The 23,472-nt window shown below is 36.4% G+C and overlaps 1 protein-coding gene across 3 annotated transcripts in view; it reads right to left on the reverse strand.

Annotated features, from left to right (window-relative positions):
* The window catches only part of SESTD1 (SEC14 and spectrin domain containing 1), a 128,114-nt gene that overhangs the window by 9,863 nt on the left and 94,779 nt on the right, over positions 1-23,472 (reverse strand). For all 3 annotated transcript variants that reach the window (XM_049887560.1, XM_049887561.1, XM_049887562.1), the window contains exons 10-17: positions 15,667-15,789; positions 10,450-10,644; positions 9,826-9,940; positions 8,057-8,216; positions 4,482-4,563; positions 3,669-3,791; positions 2,495-2,686; positions 117-238 (exon numbers count right to left, since the gene is read on the reverse strand). In XM_049887560.1, coding sequence (XP_049743517.1) covers positions 117-238; positions 2,495-2,686; positions 3,669-3,791; positions 4,482-4,563; positions 8,057-8,216; positions 9,826-9,940; positions 10,450-10,644; positions 15,667-15,789 — 1,112 coding nt within the window. The remainder of the gene's footprint in view (positions 1-116; positions 239-2,494; positions 2,687-3,668; positions 3,792-4,481; positions 4,564-8,056; positions 8,217-9,825; positions 9,941-10,449; positions 10,645-15,666; positions 15,790-23,472) is intronic.

Genomic DNA, 23,472 nt, shown 5'->3' on the forward strand with positions numbered 1-23,472 from the left:
TTTATTGTAGGGATTGAAAACGTGGACCAAAGCTAATTTACATGGCTTTTTAGAGCAACAGACTTTCCTCTCTTGAAGATTTTACTTTAAGACTGTTATAAGAACATGCGCCATACCCATCAGGATAAACTACAGGAACAGTTAACCTATCCAAAAGTGATTTCCCAACTGCTTCAATTTCATCAAACTGCTCCTCGTCATTAATAGCTTCAGGCTCTTCTGGACAGTCTTGCAAAATCTGCAACAAATAAAAGGGCAACACCAATCAGGAGACAGCAAAAGGGAATCAAGCTCTTGCAAATTCGGTAGACTGAAGGCGTTGTTTTGTTTTGTTTTTACCATCTCCATGAACACCACTATATGAGATTTGAGCTATTACTAGCAAAGGAGGCTCAGGAAATTGAAACAACTAAATCAAATATATGATTTCTACTAAGATAAAAAATTGGAAAGGCAAAGGTCTGTGATGATCTCCAAGAAAAAATACTACTAGACTACTGCTTGGAAAGTGAGCTCAACTTGAGGTTAAGAAGTATTCTTTCATTCATTAAACAACCATTAACTGAACATTTACTATATGCTTATTTAACAGCTTGGATATGAATGATACAGATTCTATCCTCAAGGAGCTTTCAGAGTCTCAAAAATGAAACAAAATATTTTTTAAAAATATATATTCAGAGTACAAATACATAGCAGATGTGATGACCTACCCAGCTAGATATTTTAACAGTTATTTTAAAAACTGGTCTACTGGCTTGAATTACTCACATAAACTAATCAGGTTATAATTCAAATACAGAAGCTCTACGGTCCTTGATGAGATACTATTATTTTCCCCTAACTATTATCATTTAAATTTAACCATAAGAAAGAAATGCAAAATTTGAAGAAAAAAAACGTTACATTTGTAATTATTTTGCATCACATTTTATTTAGCGATTTGATCATGTTTATTAAAGCATTATTAATAAATGGACAGTTTTAATTATATTTAAAAATTCTAAATTAAATTTAGATATTCTCCCAAAAGGAAAACAATAGCTGGTAAAAAAAAAAAAAAAAAAGGCTTTACACAGGTTTGTACAGTATAATAACCTTAAATAAAATGTATTATAAGCATGAAAAAGGCCATATGGCAGAAAAGACAGAAACATTAATTTTGTATTAAAAATTCTCAACCATGACCTCTAGAAGAGTTCTAGACTTTAAAATATCCTTGCAGATACATTTAAAAAGTAGTATCCTAAAAAGTTATCAGTGGTGTTAGAAATCAGGTCAGCAGCCACCCTTGGACAGGAGAAGAGGGAGTGGGTGAGGGTTGCCAGAACAGAGTGGGTATGGAGCTTCTGGTAATGTTCTGCAGCTTCAGCACTGTACTGATTACGAACGTGTGCTCACTTTGTGAAAATTCATCAAGCACAACACTTACGATCTGTGATATTAAGACTTTCTATAAAAAAAAAAAAAAAAATTTTTTTATCATACTTCAATGGAAAGTTTTCACTAAAAAATAAAAATGAATAAACAACTTGAGCTTGTATACCTTGACTCATTATCATTAGGCTCATTTTAGACCAAAATACTGATCTGCAAAAGTTCAGTGACCAGCTCAGAAAGATTTAACTATGCATACTTCTCAAGAGATACACTCCGTGAGCACAGAAATTGCTTTATTTCTGAGGTTCGTGGCAACATCTGTTCTACAGACCAGGTTATTATGTTTAAAACTTAGATTTGCAATATCTTAAATTATATCAAATATCTCCTAAATGTAAACTTTCATTGTAAGAAATCAAAGCAAGGTCAACTACATAATAAAGTTCCTATTTAGAATGGAAATTTAAGCCTTGGATGCTATAAATTTTCACTGTGCAGATTAAGAAAAAGGTTCTATTGGAAACTTGCCCAAATAATACTGTATATTTCATTTTTAGATTCTGGGGCTGATGACTTGAATTCACTGAATAGTAAATTTCAGAATGAATCTTTAAAGAAACTACATTAAAAAGGTTTTATTTTTATCTTATTTTAGTTGAGCAATCTCAAATATTCTAAAATCACAAACTGCCCTTTTTTAAACTTTGTGACAATTAATAGTAGTTGCTGAAGTAGAATTTACTTTGCTTGGCATAATGAAATAGACCAAAGTCATGATACCCTAGAGAATAAAGAACACATTCTGGGCATCAGGCTGGGTGAGGGGATAGCAACACAGAGAGAGACTACCAGATGGCTCTGGATTTCTCCAACCTCAGGACTCCAACACCGCTATCAGTTATTAAGAGAATTTGATCTGAACTACCCAAGACAATATATTGTATCTAAACAAACTCTGAATAATGAAACCAATATAACTCAGGAAAAAAACAGATTAATCATCACATTATTAAAATTGACGCATCTTAAACGTACCAATATTACAGCAGAATATATTTTCATACTATACCCAGTAAATACTATTAAGATTACAGTAAAAAAAAAAAAAAAGAACCTTTTCAGCATTTGAGTGGAAGGCAATAGCCATTTCCAGCCTATGCACTCTCTCCTCAGACGCTACGGTAAACTGTTTCCATACTCTGTTCAGTCGAGGAAGCGTATCCCCAGATGATCGGGAAGTGCAGCGCAAAGACTGGCACAGCACAACTGTGGCCTGTAGCAGCTGTCTTCCATAGTCATAAGTGCTCTAAAAAGAAAACGTAAATATGAAATTACAACGAAAGAACTCTGAAGAGAAGGATGAGGAAAGTGTGGAGGGGAACTTGGCTGCGATTAAGTAACTAACAGTGCTGCATGCAGGGGCACTTATTACTACGGATGATCTGTAGGCGTAACTAATGAAGACAAGCAATGTTTTTAGTTAGTATATAACAAGTTTCTTTCTTGCTAGGCTTCCTCCTCTTATAATGTTTTACTTCTCTCAGCCTGCTCAATTCCAATGGCGAAAAAAGAGTATCTCCTCACTAATTAATAAAACAACAACAGAAACCAAACCCGTTGACGTTGGGTCAATTTCAACTCACAGTGACCCTATAGGACAGGGTAGAACCACTCCATAGGGTTTCCAAGGCTGTAATCTTTACGGAAGCAGACTGCCACATTTTTCTCCCCCGGAAGGGCTGGTGGGTTCGAACCACTGACCTTTCAGTTAGAAGCCAAGTGCTTAACCATTGTGCCACCACGGCTCCTTCGACTAACAAAACAGGTAGGTGAAATTAGGTGCTTTGTATTCCATATAGGAAACCACAACTGTTACACTGTGAACTCAATTATTAGGGAAAATGAATTAAGATATGTCTAGCACAAAAACAATTAAGAACTACTATCCTAACATTGGCGAGGGGCAGAAATGGGGATTTTTAATTTATTGATGTTAACATAAATTTCACATTAGCTTCTGTGAAAGAACAGTTGGACTGCCCCAAATATGCAATGATATAAAACATAATTTAGAGGGAGCACACAGAACCTGTGTTCAGGGAAACATAAACTCTCTGAAGTTTATGCGACTAGTTTTAATGCACCAGCTGACATTTTCTCAATTCCGTGATATTTCTGGAATAACAAAACTAACCTCCTTGGACTTGAAGGGTTAAGTTACACTATAATCATGCACAAAGCTATTCAAACATTGAGCTTGTAGAAAAGGAAGATGACCAGTTGTGCACCTGTGCAACATCCACAAATTTTCTATGCTTTTCCAGTAGAACTTTCGTTTCCTGAGCGTCATCGCCCAGTCTGATGTGGGTCTTAAGCAGAGCATCCAGAAGTTCACTTAGCCATTCTACTGCCTAAACAAAAATAAACAACAGTGATGTCGGATTCATAACTCTTTACTTATCATAGCAAACATCATATTTATAAAAGAAATATTACTATCATGATTAACTAATCTATTAATTGTAACCTAATTCTTAATGGTTTATTTCATTCAATGTCAAGCTACATGAATTAATAACCTTCTCCTCCCCAGAAAATTTTTTAAAGAGAAGCACTCTTTTAAAAAAACTACTATCCTATGACTTAAATTAATAGATTATGTGTTTCTGTAATATATCTGTTGGGGTCTCATTACCGATTTTTGGTACAATATAAAATCAAAAATTTCCTCTACAACAAACTGAAATGAGATTCTCTGATCCTAATTACACAAAGGTATCTAATTGCTTATCTGGCATTGCAAAGACCTTTTCTGAGTTAAAAAGCGATGTGCTATACTAGCCTTTATACTGAGATGAAACTGACAACCAAATCAATGATGATAAATAACCTCAATTTCTAGGCTCAATGGGGGATTTCATTGGGAAGAGGAGTCAAATGAGGCCAGTAAGCTACTGGCAATACAAAATTTTATTACTTCAACAGAATAAACCAGAGTTTGACTTAATGAATTTATTTTCTCAGGACCATGGAAAAAAATATACTTTTTGTTTATAGTAAGATAAAATGACAACTACATAGTGTGGATGACTGATTCTTACCTGGGCAGCATCTTCTTCACATTTAAACAACTGCACCATCTGAAGCATCTTTAACCTTCGCACATCTACCATGTCTTCACATCTAATAAACCCAAACATAAATTCAGGACATTATTTTCAGTTTGTTGATACCCTTGTATCTGGTATGCATACGCAGAGCCATACTGTGCTGTACGCTAAAAGACTTAGTCCTATACTATGGAGACTGCAACTATGTTGTGCTGTAAGAACTTTAAGGTTATCTAGATCTAGATCTATGCTACATTAAAACCTCAAAATACCTGAACGGTACTGAATCACAAACCCGCTTGAGGATAGCATGGATTCTGCAAAATATTGAAGCAAAGCATAAATACAACAGTACACTAAAACCCAAGGAAATCTGTTGCCAATTTGCATTAAACGAACTTCAAAAATAAAAATGTCAAGTTTCTCAAATGCTAATTTAGAGACTGATGTTCCATAGAAATTTTTTAAAATGAACACTTTTCATTATGTTACTCAGAATAATATTTAATTCTGAATAAAAAAGTTAAAACTCCATCTGTGTCCTTAAGGGGGATGCTCCATTGATCTCTGCGTATAGAGAAACACAATTCAGAATATTTTCTTAGTTTCACTGTGGCCTGCCTGGATAACACACAGATTAAGCTTTTAAGGTGATCTGACCTAACTCAGCTGTTTCCTTTCCTTCATTCCCCTGCAATTTTGTGTTTTTAAGTGGATGGGGAAATCTCACTGTGGTCTCAAATATCAATAAGAAGTTACCCAGAAGGCACTGGGCTCCACTACAGTTGATGTCCTTAAAGAAAGCTTGGTAACAATACAGAAGTGGTTATCACAACGTCATTTCTTATCAGGACGCCCTCAGTAAGAGCCTATGGCATAATGTTAAAGTGAAGCTTAGTGTAAGTAATTCTACAAGGAGTTCAGGGAAGTGATAATTATTTAAAAAATCTGATACTAAAGAAAAAAAAGTTTTAATGATGATGATGATGAGATAATACATATATTCAACATATATTACACGACAGGCGCTGGATAATGCGCTGGGGAAAAAATATGACAGTGTCTACTATTAAGATGCTCACCATTTCAGAGAACGGTATTTTAAATAAACAATGAGAGTATCTTATGATAAACATGATAATGGAGATATATAAAAGGTTTTATGGGAATAGGAAGAAGTGAATGACTAACTTGACTTGGAAATCCATAAAGGCTTCCTCGAAGGAGTATCCCTGAACCTCAAAGAAGGAATCCACTAGGCAGAAAATGAGGAAAGAAGTACTCTAAGTTAGGGATGCATGAAGTATATGATGCATTCAGGAAAATGAAAATAGTTGTGTGGATCTATGGTAAAGTTAGATAAAATCATGCGGGTATTGTATCGTAAAGGGTCTCGTAGACTATTCAGAGACTGAACTCCATCTGAGAAAACACGAAGTCATCAAGGAGGTTTTATATAAGTAAGGGAATGATGTGATTAGATGTGCACTTTCCAAAGATTACGCTCCTGGACAACAGACTGGAGAGGAGCAGGCCAAGGCTGACAAGAGATAAGATCTTGAACAAAGAAATGTTCAGAGACAGCAAAACTTGGACATTTGATTAGGCTGTAACAGATGATGGGGAGGAAAGATTTTAGGATAAATCCCAAGTTTGGTAGCTGGTGGTATCTTTAACTTAGATAGGAAATTAAAGGAGAAGAAGTTTTGGGGCAAGATGATTCTAATCTAGACATACTGGACTTGAGAAGCATATGAGGTATCCAGGTGAAGATACTCAGTAGGCAACTGGAATTATAAGTCTAGAGTACAGGACAGGGCTCTGGGTCAGAGCCATAACTATTAAATCATGATCAGAATAAAAACATTAAAGTAGCGAGATTGTCCAAGGAGAACACACAGGCAGAATGAGAAAAGAATGCGGCTTTGGAGCAAACCCTGGAAGCCTCACGCTGGCTAAGTGATAAGACATCATTGAAGAAAACCAAGGAGAAACAGTGCCAGGAGAGAGATTGTGAGAGATCATGTTTTCAAGGAAGACAAGGATGTCAGGGAGTTTAAACAAGAAGGAAGAAGTCAGTTGTATTGAATCCTACTCAGGGTGGTTAAACAAGGTCAGGACTAAAAACATTCACTGGGTTTTGAGCAAGATCAAGCACTTATTAAATTTGGCAAAAGTACTGGTGACATGAGAAAGAACAAATGCAGTGAAACGGTAAGGGCTCAAGAAGTAAGACTGAAGAAGGTTGAAAAGTGAACTTCAGGTAGTGAGGAAGTAGTACAAATGTAGCTTAGACCTTCAAATGACTTGGGTGTGGAGGAAGGAGAGCTGTGAGGCTAGAAAAAAGGGTTGAAAAGGAAGCTGTATGCCTGTGTCACTTTTTATTCTTTTAAAGAGGAGAGTCAGCATTCAGATGAGAAGGGATCAGCATAGAGAATGGGAGCTGACGTAGTACTGAGCCAGGAGGCTGATGGCATGGAAAGACTGGCTTTGGTAAGAGGAAAGCTCTATCATCCTAGCAGGCAACAATAAATAATGAAATGGATAAATTTGCAGATATGAGAATAGGATACAGAAAGAATTTCTGCCTGATGACTATTTGTGATTTAGAGGAAGAGTTTCTGTGAGGTTCTGCTGATGACTTTACAATTTCTAAGTGTGCAAAAGTTTCATACGACCATGCTACCAAAGTAAGCATATGTGCATAGATGATTTTAACTCTTCACTTCGCAATATCCTGCAGTTGCTATGAGTCAGAATCAACTCGACGGCAATGGGTTTGGTTTGGCTTCTGGTTTATTGCCAATTGAGGAGTCCCTGAGTGGTGCAAAGAGTTACACACTTGGGTACTAATTGAAAGCTCAGGGGTTCAAACCTATCTAGAGGCACTTGGAAAGAAAGGTCTAGCGATCTACTTCCGGAAGATCAGCCATTGAGAACGCTATGGAGCACAGTTCTACTCTGACACACTTGGGGTCGCCATGAGTTGGAATTGACTTGATGGCAACCGGTTGGGTTTTTTTTTATTTACTGCAAACTGACTTTTTAAAGGGTCCTTTAAATTCCTAGTTGTATCAAATGAAGCAAAACACCATCTTACACATAGGCCGTTTGTGTAATCCATCTACAGCAAAAATGAAAACAGTGGATATGTCATTGTGAGTGAGAAGGTTAAACAAACAAAAAAACAGCAGTTGGGGACGATAGATTTAATAGTAACTCTAAACCAAATGAAAATGGAAGAGTGAAGTTCTCTAAAAGAATTTTCTTAAAGTAGAAAAGAGTCACAGGCTACACTGGGGATAAGAAATGCGAAGTATTTAAGTATAATTGAAATGTTTACTACTGAATAAAAAGGGAAAAAGTACCCATTGATAGAACAAAACTATCATTATTTGTTAGTATAAGTATATAGAATAGTTATTATGTTCACCAAGCCTATCATATGCTACTATATACTGTAAGAGCTTTTAGTTTGTAAGTAAAAGTATAAATTATAGTATATAACTTTTAATTTTAATTAATGTTTTCTTAGTAAAAAATTAACATTAATAGTTAAACTTTGCCTTTGTTTCCTAAGCTGCATATCTTCCATCACTCCTTGTATGTGGTCCACGTTTTCTTTGTTTTCAATGGTTACATCTTTTCCATAGGCCCAGGATGCCTGATTGGAGATCTGATCCAAAAGACCTTGACCTTTTTCACGTAACCCTTGCAATCCCACATCTAAAAAACAAAAAAGTTACTAGATTTAATCTCTTACACAACTAATGTGCTTTCCCTCCCTCAAATAAATCCTCTCAGCACATACTGCACTTAGATTTCAAAAACAGCTCTGAATATTAAACTGTCTGGATGGAGTCCTCTGAACATTTCAAGCAATAAAACTCCTTTAAATGTGGCTCAAGCTGGAGCTCTCTCACATTCCAAATTTCTAGCTAAGAATTTCCAAAAAGTGAATTTACATAGATATTACTTTGAAAAAGTTAAAGCAGGAAGAAAATGTGAGAATTTCTGTATTTACTAGTAAGATTTTTCAACACTTCCCATTTCTGCTTTTATATAGTTCAGCTTTCAGGAGAATACAGCAAATATTTTGTTTTAAAGCTGTTAAGCAAATATTCCTATCTCCTGTTTTATCTTCAAGTTTTAAAACAACTTGTACTTAATTCACCATACCTTCAAAAGCAAAGCAAGAAATAAAATGCACAACAGTTACAAGATTTCAAAGCACTCATGCAATGAACCATCAGCGTAAAAGGGTGCTGAACGTTTTGAGTATAGGTACTGTTTCAGTTTACGTGCCGTGGGAAGCAAAGCGATATTTAGGATATGTTTACAACAGTTCAAATCAGATTTGTACACAGGAATTCTTTTTCCTTTTTAAAGAAATGTGTGAATCAAGAAAACTACTTATATTTAAGAATAAATTTCATTTGGCGTACTAAACACTATACCCATACTATGCATAAAAAAATGTATATCATCTGTTAAAATACAAAAGCGGCAAGTATAAATGCCAAATCAGAGTTTTCAAACCATTTCTCTGAAGTCCTTTTCAATCATTAATTTAGTTCACACAGCACCACTTGTTACTAATTCTCTGCTTTGAACTCCTGGTTCCTCTTCTCTATTTCCCCTTTCCCCTCCCACTCTCCCTCAGTACAACCCCTTCCGATTTTCACATCCACCATCAGTCTCTCCAGTCATGATCTAGGGAAGGTCACTGTATTTCCTACTCCAGAAAAATTTAAAAGGCCTTGCTATTAAATGACAGAACTGGCTTAATGAACTGGACCATCCTCCCCTTGAAGAGTATGTAACCTTGGCAGCATTCCCAGTTTGGAGAAGCAAATGCACAGAACCAAACCAAACCAACTCTTTTTTCACAAGGTTAGGATTTAGCAACAACAAAAATCATTGCATAAAACACATTTTTGGTCATACAGGGTCTACCACAGAACACTTCACAGCTAATTACAGTTTATGCATGCGCTACAAACAACTGTTCATAGCATATGCCAGGACATGGCACCTGTAGATACAGCTGGGTGAACAAGAAAAGCTAAAGGCCCACTGAAGGGAGGAAGGACTTATCAACAATGAAAAATAAATGTTTTAGCATAAACTACATTCCCTTCTAGGGACTAAAACACTTTTACACTAAAATTTTTTTTTTACACTAAAAACACTAAAATCTTTTACACTAATTTTTCCGTGTAAATAATCGTAATTAGTTCGGTATAAACTGACTTATCTAACCACAGTAATGATAGTAAAAAACAAACAAACAAAAAAAAACCCTTACGTTTCAGCATTTTTTAAATCTGCTTACCAACACTTTTCAGCTTCTCTTCAAGCAGTTTTAAAGTTTGCTGAATCGATGCTCCATCAGCTGGTGCTACATCTACGCACAACATCCCTAATAAGCCATCCAACTGCTGAGACAACTAAAGCAGAGGGACACCAAAGAGATAACCCTGATGTAATCAGCATCTGAAGTGTTTCAGGATTAATGAGGTTTATATCTAAAGAAGTTATCATAACTGTAGTTCAAAAGACGAAGCAGTTAAAAGACCAGGACGAATAATTAGAAGACATGTTATCTGACAGACAGAATACACAGATGCATGCACCAGGAAGACGAAAGTGTGTCCAGGTCAGAAGAACAGAAAAAAACTACTGAAACTCGTTATAAAGCATAAACATTGAGAAACAGTCAAAATGAAATGCATCTACCAGGTTGGGACACACTACTTAGAAAATTGAATGTATAAATGCATGCACAATGATTTAGAAATAAAAATTAAAAAAAAAATAAAAGATCTTATCTCATTTCCCCCACCAATCTTACTGTCCCAGAAAAATAATCAGGAGACATGCAAACCTGCAAAAATTATTTACAGATACGGGTTCGGGCAATTTGAAGGGAAGAAAAGCAATCAGACTAGACACTTACATCTTGGGCAACCCCATGAAATTCAAGAGCTGCCTGTAACAGGTTCTGCCTAAACTCCAGCTGACTGGCCTGCCGATAACAAACGTCACTAAGTTGTTGCTGCAGTGACTTCAGCTCCACAAGGTCTTCTTCATCTCCAGCATTCAAGAGTGCTGCGATTTGGTGATTAAGCTCCACATACACTGCAAACCACTCCTGTAATTGAGAAGTTGTCAAGTACATTAAGGATCAAACTAGTTCCTGGAGGACTACACTATATTTTATATTTGCTCCAGATAAACCAACTAACATTCACGAAAATTTTCTAAGGGAAAATTATTTAAATTGACAACCCAAACTTCCCAACTCCCAAACCCTACTACCATGACCCCCAGAGCTCACTGCCTACCAACAGCAAAATCTCCTATATCCTCATCCTGGCCTCAAAATATCCCTTCTTTCTTGCTCTAGGTGAAGTCTGCCTCCCCTCAGACAAAACAGTACTCCTGCAACCCTCTCTAGTGGCTGCTGTTTTTATTTCCACACCTGATATACCACAAGCCTGGAGATGGTGTGTGGATGGTCTCCTCACTCCTCCTTATTACTTCCACACCATTTCTTTTCTCTCTTCTCTGAAAAACCACATCTCCTTCAACATATATTGTGGGCTAAAGAACTGGACTTGTCCCTTTGTCTCTGGTTTTGAAAAACAGCCTTTGGAATTGTCAGCAATCTAAGGAGTCTGTTTTCTAAAACAGCCAGGCAACAGTTAAGTGCAAATGAGCAGGGAGCCCACAGATCACAGCTGGTCAACTATCTTCAGGAAAAAAAGGGGGGAGAATAGGCATGATGGAATCAAGGAGCCCTGGTGGCACTGTGGTGAAGTGCTCGGCTGCTAATGTAAAGGTCGCCAGTTTGAACCCACCAACTGCTTTGCAGGGGAAAGATGTGGCAGTCTGCTTCTGTAAAGATTACAGCCTTGGAAACCCTATAGGGCGGTTCTACTCTGTCCTATACAGTCGCTATGAGTCAAAATCGACTTGATGGCAGTGGGTATGATGTTATCAGTCATGTATATTCAGTGATTCAATCGATCACTGACTGTGCATTAAGGCCCCAGTCACGCATATACATTGAGGCCCCAATAACTATTATAAAGGACCCCAGACTTTGGAGTTTCCTTTTGAGCTTCTGGATTGATGAGGCACTTGGGAAGACCAGCATGTCTCTAGGGTCGTGAAGCTCCTGGTGCTGAAAACTACTCCCAGGCTTCACCTCTTTGTGCATAATCTTTTATGGTTATATTTAAAAGGTTAGTGAATATACCCCTTTCTGTGAATTATGTAAGTCATTCTGGTGAATTATTGAATACACGAAGGCAATGAGGGGCAGCAGAACCTGGCATCTGCCTATTTTGCAGCTGTTTTCAAGGACAGAGTCCTAACTTGTGAAAGACCCCAGCCTTGGGTGGCTGGTGAACAGAAGAGGGTACAGGCAGTCCTTTTGTAAAGACAACTTAAAATTAATTAAAATGCTTCTTCCCTGTAAACAGGGGAACAGAGAATATATAAACCCTTAGGTGAACAGGCTACATTCAGAAGAGTTATGGCTGGTGTCCAATCTGCCTTTACGCATATTTAACTGTGTGGGAAACCATTATTTTATGGAAAAAAAAAATCAACATCCAGGTTTCAGATTAAGACAGCAGATAAGAAATGAGTTTGAATGTTCACGTATCAGGACACAGGCAGTCAGGATTGACAACGGAGTTGTTAGAGAGGCACCGTTGGTGAAACAATGGGTAATTATTATACCATGAGATGCGAAACTCAATCTAAAAGGAAAGTAATGTTGCCAAAACACTTAGCTAAAAAGGTAAATATGTTTAGAGCATATGAAATAACTCTTGATTTTCATGTAGATCCTTTTTACTGCTTCTATTAGGCACAACACACCAGCAGAACCCTACACCTGCTTCAGAGACTTAAATTCCTGCACATTCCTGTCACCCACTTGCCTCCACCCAAAAGATAAAATGAGATTTATTATTAAACTAAAATAATTTTAAATTTACTGTCAGTTACTATAATCATTTCCATGTACCTTAATATTTCTTTCTGTTTCTAGTATTCAAAAACCAAATAGCTTCTAATTTACATTCCTTGACAAAGAAATACATATTAGTAGGAGTTTCATTTTCTAGATATTAGTACTGAATATACTAATAAATTTGGGTTTGTTTTTAGCTTTATTTCTGCATTATGTTTTTATGAGGAATCTAAGATTTAACACATAAAAAAGTACTTTAACACAAAATGATATGCTAAAAAGTTTTTCTGAATTTTACCCTATCAATATACTAGAAATTTATCTCATAATTTCCTAAGACCTGAACAATTCCAATAAATGTTTTAAAGTGTTGACTTTTATTTACAAAAAGAAAGACTTTGATTTAAAAAAAGCTTTTAATAAAATATTAGAATATCTTAAAAACTGATAAACTAATACATTCAATCCACCATCAAACAACCTACTCCCAAGGTAACAATGCACTGCCACCTATTGGTTAAAACAATTCTCTTTTACACCTTTTAGAATAGAACATTTCAAACATATTAAAAAGTATAATGAAATCCCATGCACCATCCAGCTTTAATAATTATCAATTTAGGGCCAGTCCTGTTTAATCTATTATTCCCCTCCATCCACTCTGTCCACCCCTCCCAATTTTGAAAAAAAAAGAAAAGAAATTCATGAAAAGCCATCAATGTTTCTTTTCTTTGTGGACCATGTGTATGAAGGCAGACCTCAATATATGCACATATGTCCCAGTTATTAGGAATATAAGAATGGAAAAATGCTTTATTTTAAGCATATCTATGAAATTTAGAAGCTTTCTCAGAGAGAAATGGCCTCAGTTGTGTATCAGTGATCTGTGTTTTAATCCTAGTTCAGGTATTTACCAAAAATGTAGTCTCCCAGTTTCTTCATCTATAAAATATAAGCTAGTGGTGGTATTAGAATGATCTATAAGTTCTAATGATCTATAATTTCCAATTCAAAAGTTCAACAATTTTATATTGATTACTTCTTTAGGCTGATCTAACAACCTTATAAACATAATAGAAATACAAAAACAAGCATCTAAAACATGTATGTATACCAGTTGCAATTTTATCCATATCCATATGCAATAAAATGTTTTTGTGAACTTTAAAAAATTTTATGAACTTCTACGCAATAGGCATACCATCCAATTTCTAACTATAATTATTCCTTTTGATATCTTTAAAAAATAACAAAGTAAAGATGAATCCTCTTCAAGATTCTAATGTGTCATGTACCTTTAATGAAAGAACTTTTGGGACACTTTCATAACATTCTTATAGATGAAGTCTAGAATGTTCTGCAGTAAATAATGGTTTAAAGAAAATGAAAAACAAAGAACAGTTGCCATCAATTTGACTCAGACTCATGGAAAGAAGGGAACAAATTATAGAATACAGCTGTACTATAGTAACGTGTCCCACAACAACCCACAGGGTTCAACTAAAGCACAAGACATGTAAAAAATATGAGCAACACTAAGTTATTTTAAAAGTACCCAGAAAAGTCAAGGGAGTTATAAATTAGATATAAATTAGTCAATACAATTGTTTTCACATAATAGAAAGAACTGCTATCTTGGAACCTGACAAACCCATGAATTACATACATTTTCAAATTATAGGATTTCATTTTTTAAGTCTCTTACAAATACTAATTAAGAAAATTACAAGGACTATATACATACTATCTATACTATACTATCTACAGATGATTCTATATCTTGATACTTCATTCTTATACATTACTCCCTCAGCTAGATTATAACTCCTTTAGGGTACCATGCATACATTATCTGCCAACACTGCCGATTTTTAAAGCTGATTTGGAGAATATTATTAAAAAAAGATAAGAAAATCAAGCAGAAAGGTGTATATTAAAAGGAGAATAATTACATCACATATTGTTAAAATACGTCTTGAGAAAATTCAAATTTATTCTCAAGAAAAGAATATTCAATTCTTATTCTTTAATCTTCTTTAGTTAATATATATATATTTACTATTACTGCCCAACTTTTTACTACTACTTTAACTAGTGTAGTTGATGGGGAAAGAAAAAACAACTGCAGAAACAGAATGCTTGGAAGATATTTAAAACCCACCTGGGCCCAGAATTTAACACTGTTATTGACAAACTGTAAGATAGATAACCTAAGGATATAGAAATTAATGGATCCAAGTTTTATTTTTCCAGTATTTCTATTCTTATTTAAAGTTACTTTTCAGTAACGTGGCTTAGAGGTGGGAAGCTAACTGATCCACGAACTGGAAGGATGATCATTTCTAAGTAATGAAGAGTTAGGCGGAGCTTAAGAAACGTCCATTTCCTCCATATAATAAGCTTTAAATTTTCTTAAACAATTATTATCTAAAATCTGCCTCTGAACTAACTTATTTCTCAGTTTCATACCTGGTATTTGTTTATCTCCTTCACAATTACAAATGTGAATCCCTAAATGCAGAGAGAATGGAAAAACATTCCGAAACTTCTGTCCTCACTCTCCATCACTTATATTAAATGCACCAATTCTGGTATTACTCTCAGGTTAATTCTAGTACGGTGTCCCTGGGTGGCACAAGGGTTAAGGGCTTGGCTGCTAACCGGAAAGCTGGAGGTTCAAGTCCACTCAGGGGCTTCAAAAGAAAGGCCTGGTGATGTACTTCCAAAACAACACCCACTGAAAATCCTGTGGAACACGGTTCTACTCTGACACACGTGGAGTTGCCACGAGCTGGAGCTGACTTGACAGCAAGTGGCATACATGCTCCCAACAGAGCATGGACGGGCCTCTCTGGCGACTGAAGAACCGCAGTTTCAGTCCCACGAGCTGCAGATGAAGGCTTTATTTTTGTACTACCATTCCTTCTTCTGTCACGATAGTCTTCAAAATTTCACACCAATTCACTTTGATAAAAATATATAATTAAACTGTATTGGAGGTAAAACCAAATCCAACCTTCTAACGAATACATACTAATTGGTCAAAGTATACATTTTTTTTTTAAACATTAACCGTGTTATACTTCATGCTCCTGCACCAAAGTTGAGGGCAACTTCTCACTACACATACACTACTAATTATGCATATTCATAACAGCATTGTAACTTGCAGAGGAAAAAGCCTCTCACACTGTGCTGGCTCTCAATCTCTTCGTGCTTCTGCTGCAGGGCTTGTGAAGCCCTGATGGAGTCTCCGATCCCCCACTGGGCTCTTAGTTGTTCTGATCCAGGCCCTTCCAGCCAGTTCACAACCTAGAAAGGAAAGTTGGGATAAAAAATTTAAATTAACCCAAAGCTTATCAAACTCACATTCTAATTGCTTTTCCCTTCCAAATATTTCTCCAGTATTTTTAATTTAAATTCATTCCTTAAATTCTATCACATAGGTAGTAAATGTCTTTTGGAACTATGTAGCTATAATATCACAAGCTTTCCAAAAACCTCGCTGGCAATGGGTTTGATTTTGTTGTTTTCCAAAACCTAAGTTTGGAAGAATGTACACTATAGTATCTTAGGCTTTCAGGTATCTGACAATCTGCCAGGCTAAAAGAAATTTGGAATGCTCCTACATAAACCAAAAACCAAACCAAACCCATTGTCATGGAGTCAACTCCAAATCATAGCAACCCCACAGGACAGGGCAGAACTGCCCCGTGGAGTTTCCAAGGAGCAGCTGGTGGATCTGAACTGTAGATCGTTTGGTTAGCAGTTCTTAACCACTGCACCACCAGGGCTCCCCTCCTATATAAGAGGATTAAAAATTAATTTATCATGATACGAGAATAAGGGAACTCTAGGATTTAGAGTTGGAAGGGACATCAGAAATAACACCAAATTTTTTACCTGACACTTAAGAAAGTTGAATTCCAGAGTGATTAAGTACTTGCCCAAGGTAACATAATTCATTATTGAAAAACTAGGACTATAAGCTGTGTGTCCTGACTCACAGTCTAATGCTCTTCCCAAAGCATGGATAAAATTAAATGAATTAACTGATTAATATGAGGTAAAAATGCTATTTTTCTCCTTTGGGAAAGAAAATTAAAAACTGTAGAATTATACTAGTTTGACACTCTCTAGGGATTTTAGGATTAACTAAACATTCAGACTCACAAAAACATTCACAGTCCCAACAGCACCAGTCTACCCAGAAGGATGCAGGGTGGGGACTACAGTTTGTCAGAAGGCAGCACCTGGGCATTCCTTTTCTGCTGAGTGCCTGCAGCAATCCAAGAGTTCAGGTATGAGGAGATGAAGTCCGTATGGGGTGGATGTGAAAGACACTGGCATAAAACCCTCAGACCCCACTGGGGCTATGGCCATTATCAGAATCACTGAACTCATGGATGTGCAAAGTTATGCCTTCCAACCAGGTATTAATAGTTCTCCCAGTCTAGATACAGTTTAGCAACCAGGAGTAATTTTTCCTATAAGCAAAGTTGCCTAGTACATGGTTGATAGTCCAATTTTTATTAGGTTTTCAGGGGAAAAGAGCTAGATGGTTAAGAAGAGATCAAATTCTAATGTAGAAAGGGAAAGGGTTTTCTTAACTTTTCACACGCAATCACAAATACTCTGAAAGTACACAGACACTTTGAAGTAATTTCAACAGAAAAAATAATATTACCAAGCTTTATCTTACCTGTTGCTAAATTAGAAAAAAGAACTCAAAAGTAGATGCATGGTTAGGCTCTAAATCGAAACTTAGCAGAGCTCCCAAGAAGTGAATGGGGGAGTCTCTGTAGCATATTATAGACCCAGTGGGCAGGCTCACTTCAGAATTTACAGACCCATAGTAGATTTATGCTATTACCAGGTTAAAACATATTCATTTTTTAAATCTAAAAGTTCATATATTCTTTTTGTCTAATTACATATATATTTTTTAAAAAGTACCACATCGTGGGGGGAAAATCACGTATATTTCCTACCATTAACTTTTCACACTCATAATATTTTCATGTGCTACTCCAAATTTAGGTGCTGCAGCCTATTCTCACAGTACAGCTAATTTCTGTCCTACATTTTTCACCTAACATTAATCCATAATACTACAACTATTTTCCATGTAGCTACAGTTATAATTTTCAATGGCTGTAAACTTCTTTTAAGAAGGCCAAGTGACTTGCTTCCTATCCACCCACCTACCCTTACTAAGAGCTAAGTAAGTAATATACTATCTACTATCTCAAACAAATGATACCTGTTTTCAAGCATCCAATTCTGTTTTTGGACATGTAGAATCTCTCCAATTTTCAGCCACTGTAAGTAATAGTGTAAGACAGGTATTTATATATATATATATATATGGCTTAATGGTTAAGCTTATGGTTGCTAACCAAAAGGTTGGCAGTTCGAATCCACCAGCTGGTCCTCGGAAACCCTACGGGGCAGTTTTACTCTGTCCTATAGGGTCTCTGTGAGTCGGAATCGACTTGACAGCAACACTTTTGTTTTTGGTTTTGTGTGTGTGTATGTGTATTTAATTTTTCTCTTAATTTCTTATTGTTTTCCTAGGAAAATGTCCAATAGAGATCTTCTTGGGTCCAACAATGACGTAAAGATAATAGCTGTTGATATACATTATAAAACTGCTCTCTAAAACACTAGTTTCTATTTGAAATATCCGAGTAACGAGAATTTTAACTGCATAATAATCTTTGCAAGGTATACAAACTTTTTTTCAAATAGTTCTGCCAGCTGGAAAATCAGAAATCTCTCAATGTATTTTTTTAAATGTTGAGGCTGAATACATTACAATTAATTGTTACTAAAGGTAATCTTTTTTTAATCATAAAATAAAGGTAATGATCTTTTGTGATTTATCTCAATATTCTGTTCAATTATTTTCTAGCATCTTAAACATTAATATACTCTTTACTTTCACCTTCTCTTTACAAGGTTTAATACTACAGAACAATATTTTTAACTCACTGAAATGGCCCTAAGTGCTTTAACTTTCTTTTGGCTAAACTGTTTTCAGAGTCCGAAGTTCATCTGCAAAACCCTACTGTCAAGTGCCCTTTAGAACACAATGCTTTGTTCCTGAACATCTATCTCTACTTCTGCTTTAATCTTTTGTAGAAGTTATTTTTGGAGGGGTGGGGTACTAGGAATTTTATGTTAGTCTTGCAGAAATCACTTTTTCACAAAAAAAGACAGATGAGCAACTCAGCCTGGAGAATGCACTAGACATGAATCAAGCGTGGATCCAAATTCTAACTGCTCCTACAAGTTGCAAAACTTTTGACTCCTCAACTCTAAAATGGTATTAACTATCCTATGGTACAGGGCTGTTGTCAGGGTTATACCAGTCATTACATGTAAGACACTTAGCATAGTATATAATACTAATGATTGTCAGGCCCTTTGATGTTTTCCACTTTTTCTGTAGCCTAGTTCCTTTTGTCTACTCATTCTTCCTTATATTTGTCTCACATCTACATTTTACATTAAGATCCCTGGGTTTCTTAGTGAAGCCCCTGAACTATTTTAATACTTTAAAAAATGGAGATAAAAAAAGAGGTTTTAAGGAACATTTAAGAACTACTTCCATTTCATTTTTGGAAACCAACTGCTTCTCATTTATTACTACACGTTACAAATATGGATATAAAACACTTACCAAATGACTTAAATATAAAAAATAAATTATTTTTCTAGAAATATCTAAATTCTAACAATAAGGGTTAGAAAACTTTATTAAAACATTTTTAATTAAGTATTATATATTGTTTTTAAAAACCTAAGATAATATCATTTAAAGCATTTAAACTTTGTTTTGGGGATACTCTAGAAACAAAAGAAACAGATTAATATAAATCATGATAACTGAGGAAAAGCAATTCATTAGCATGTAATTTTCAAATAAGTTCAATTCATTAGCATGAAATTTTAAAACAAATGTTAAATAAATCAAAGACATTTCCTTAGTAGAAAAAAGGTTACAGTCAAGTGCATATAGCTTTAATGTATGCTGAAAATAATTTCCCTTAGTATGCAACATCAGTAATCTAAACATAGTAATGTATGGCTATTTCTAAAAAAAAAATGATACAAAATGAGGTTGATGCCCCAGTAAACAAATCTATTTAAATGCATTAATAATGGAAGTTTGCCAAACTAGGTTATAAAAAAATCTCAAGCAGGACATGTTGCCCAGTGAATCTGAATATTTAACTTACTGTAAGAACAGTTCCATGCCCAATCCATATGAATGTTACCCTTTGGTTGCATTTGCAAACAAAGTATAACCTTGGAAACATGCTCTTAAAATTTACACTGAGTGACAAATATTTACACAAGCCAAAAATACATGTGATTACCAACCATTCTCTCTTGGCCAGGTTGAATTCTAAAGACTGTATGAAAGAGCATCTAGAATTATATGAGGGCAAACCAGGCTGAAGGGCAGGTCAAACAAATGGCCATATCTGACCTGGAGAAAGGGTATGGGGAAGTGAGAACACAGCCTCCAGCTGTATACTTATGTAACTCAGAGTGTATCCTATTTTGCACTATGGTTCCTCTCTACAAAGGAAGAAAAGCACATGGATGGTTCTAGGAATAACATTTGCAGTACTAGCAGTAATTACTGCCACAAGAAATAATGAGAATAATAGTACCACATTTCAGTGAAGTGGCACTGTCTCCTACCCAGAAGCTTGTGAAATCTAACTTAAATGTAGCAGCAGCAGCAGCACTATGGAGACTTGTGCCCACCGCATGAAGTCTCTGATGATACCAATTTGAACTTTGGGGAATAAGTGACTCACAGCTATTGTGGTTATTACTTATCGTAATAGTTTATCTATAATAGATGATTTTCTTTTACTATGTTCTCACTGATAAGTAAAAGAGATGTAAAATAATTCAATTTTCACTGTTTTAACATAGGTGGAGATATTCAACTTCATGACTATGTAAACAGAGTAATATTTTTTCATTTGCCCCAAATTTGCAAGACTGGAGACAATACAGTTTATGTTTTGTGCATGTTGATACAATCAATATATGTTACCTATAACTAAATTTTGGAGCCCTGGTGGTGCAATGGTTAAGAGCTCAGCTGCTAACCAAAATGTCAGCAGTTTGAATCTACCAGCTGCTCCCTGGAAACCCTATGGGGCAGTTCTACTCTATCCTATAGGATCGTTACAGGGTCGCTATGGATCAGAATCGACTCGATGACAGTGGATTTTTTTATAGCCGAATTTCAGTAATTGTTTTGGCAAGGGAAAGAAATCTTTCCCTGAAATACGACCTGTGAAAAACAGAGTATAAGAGCCATTACACAATTACTATTAATTTTTTAAATAATTCATTTGTGACTTAGTTATCTAGTGCCGCTATAATAGAAACACCACAAGTGGGTGGCTTTAACAAACAAATTATTTTCTCACGTTTTAGGAGGCCAGAAGTACAAACTCAGGGTGCTGGCTCTAGGGGAAGGCTTTCTCTTTCTGTCAGTTCTGGAGAAGGATCCGTGTCTCTTCAGCTTGTTTCCTGGTTCCTTGGAGACCTCCATGTGGCATCAGTCCTCCCCCATCTCTGCTTGCCTCCCTGTTCGTTTAATCTCTTTTATATCTCAAGAGAGTGACTCAAAACAGACTCTACACCAATCCTGCCTCATTGACATAACAAAGACAACCCATTCTCAAATGGGATTATAACCATAGGCATACCCCATTGCCAATGAATCCATTCCGACTCATAATGTAGCCCTGGCGGCACAATGGTTAAGAACTCGGCTGTCAATCAAAAGGCTGCAGTTCGAGTCCACCAGGAGTTCTTTGGAAACCCCATGGGGCAGTTCTACTCTGTCCTATAGTGTTGCTACAAGTCAGAATCACAGGCATAGAGGTTAGGATTTACAATACTATTTTTGGCAGATACAATTCAGTCCATAACAGTGACCCTCATAAAGAAAATTGTAATGTAGATTATTTGGTTTTAACAATAATCTCATTATCATCATCACCATCATTATAAATCACTTCCTTTCTCCAGTTTCTTGCTTATCCAACTGGGCAGATCCATCCTTTCGAAAAACACTGTCAGTAACCTTAATTCCTTTGCCTCTCTTTTTGTCAATCCCACTTAGTCTAAAAAAAAATACTAAACCCACTGCCATTGAGTCGATTCTGACTCATAGCAACCCTATAGGACAGAGTAAAACTGCCCCATAGAGCTTCCAAGCAGCGCCTGTTGGATTTGAACTGCCAACCTCTTGATTAGCAGCTGTAGTACTTAACCACGAGGCCACCAGGGTTTCCCAATCCCATTTAGTAAAGCCCAAATGCTAGATTAATCCCATCACCCATGTTCTTTATGCCTGCACCTAAACAGCCAGCCAGCCACAGACTGTTAGATAAGGTCATATAGCAGATTGAGAGTTTCCATTGTTAATTCAAGACGAACACTAACCAAAAATACAACCAAATTACTGTGGTAATTCACTCTTCCATTTTCCACAAACAAAATTTTGAATCATTTCCACTCCATTCAAGCCTCTGATCCTCTTCATCCACCCATTCACCCCTGCACCACCAAGGGGATGACCTTTGTCTCTTACTTCACACAAAAAAGAACACATCACACAGGAACTCCTTCATCTTCCAAATGCCTGACGTACACACAGAGGCACTTCTAGACTCATCCCAGCCATCCTCAGTCCTTCCTCTTCTAACCTAAAACTAATCCTTTCAATTGTGCTTTGGATTCCATTCACTTCCACCCTGTAAGGAACTTCTTAGCACTGATTATTCCTTCTCTCTTGTACATTCAACCTCTTCCTTCAAATAGGTTATTTCCCATTAACCTTTAAATCTCTTCAAGTCTTTTTTTTTTTTGGTATTACAAAAATAAAGAAAAAACATCCCTACAGTTGAACCTTCTTCCATTTCTAGCCATTACTCTATTTCTTGCCTTTCCTTCAGGGACAAAACTCTCAACAAGTTGTCTATGCTCACTGTCTTTCACCACACCTCCCTCTCATGCCTAAGTTCACTCCAATGTGGCTTCTGGCCCTGCCACTCTGTGCACTAGGGTCAATGACTCTGTGACCTCAGTAGTGCTCTTCCCAACGGACATTTCGGTTCTCCTCTTGCTCAACCTTTGAGGAGCACTTGACAGACTTCCCAGCTACTTCCCTGAAATGCTTTCTTCCCTTGGCTTCCATGACACAGAACTCTTTACACTTTTGCCCTTTATCTCTGGCTAGTCCTTCTCGGGTCCCTTTTCAGGTGCGTGGTCCTCTACCTTGTCATTAAATATTGGAGTTTATCAAAGCTCAGTTAAAAAACCCTTGTTTCACCTACTCTTTCCTTGGATAATTCTCACCCAGCCCAGGCTCGAACTCTGATTTCTGGACCTATTCTGGACTACCCTCCTACATCTTTTTTTAGATATCTCAAAATCATCTCAAATTCAACATGTCTGAAATCGGACTCATGATCTCAACACCCTTTCCCACTTGTAACTCATCCAGTGTTCCCTACATGGACAGCACCAGCCTCCATCAAGTCCTGCAAGCCAGAAACAGGATTCATCCTTGATATCTTCTTCCTCACCCTTACTCCTATCACCCTCCTTCTTGGCACTTGTCACAGTTGCAATTTACGAATGTTTGTGTGATTATGTAATTATGCTCCACAAAGGTGGAAACTTTGTCTATTTTTATTCACCATTATATTCCTAAACCAAGCACAATGTCACACTAATGCAGACATTTATTTATTAAGTGAACAAATAATAGATAACTATTAGTAGTTCATTATGAGCCAAACCAAACAAACCAAACCCAGTGCCGTCGAGTTGATTCCTACTCATAGCGACCCTACAGGACAGAGTAGAACTGCCCCATAGAGTTTCCAAAGAGCTCCTGGCAGATTTGAACTGTCCACCCTTTGGTTAGCGGCCATAGCACTTAACCAC

This window comes from Elephas maximus, chromosome 6, assembly GCF_024166365.1.
Source record: "Elephas maximus indicus isolate mEleMax1 chromosome 6, mEleMax1 primary haplotype, whole genome shotgun sequence".
In the NCBI taxonomy this organism is placed as follows: Eukaryota; Metazoa; Chordata; class Mammalia; order Proboscidea; family Elephantidae; genus Elephas; species Elephas maximus.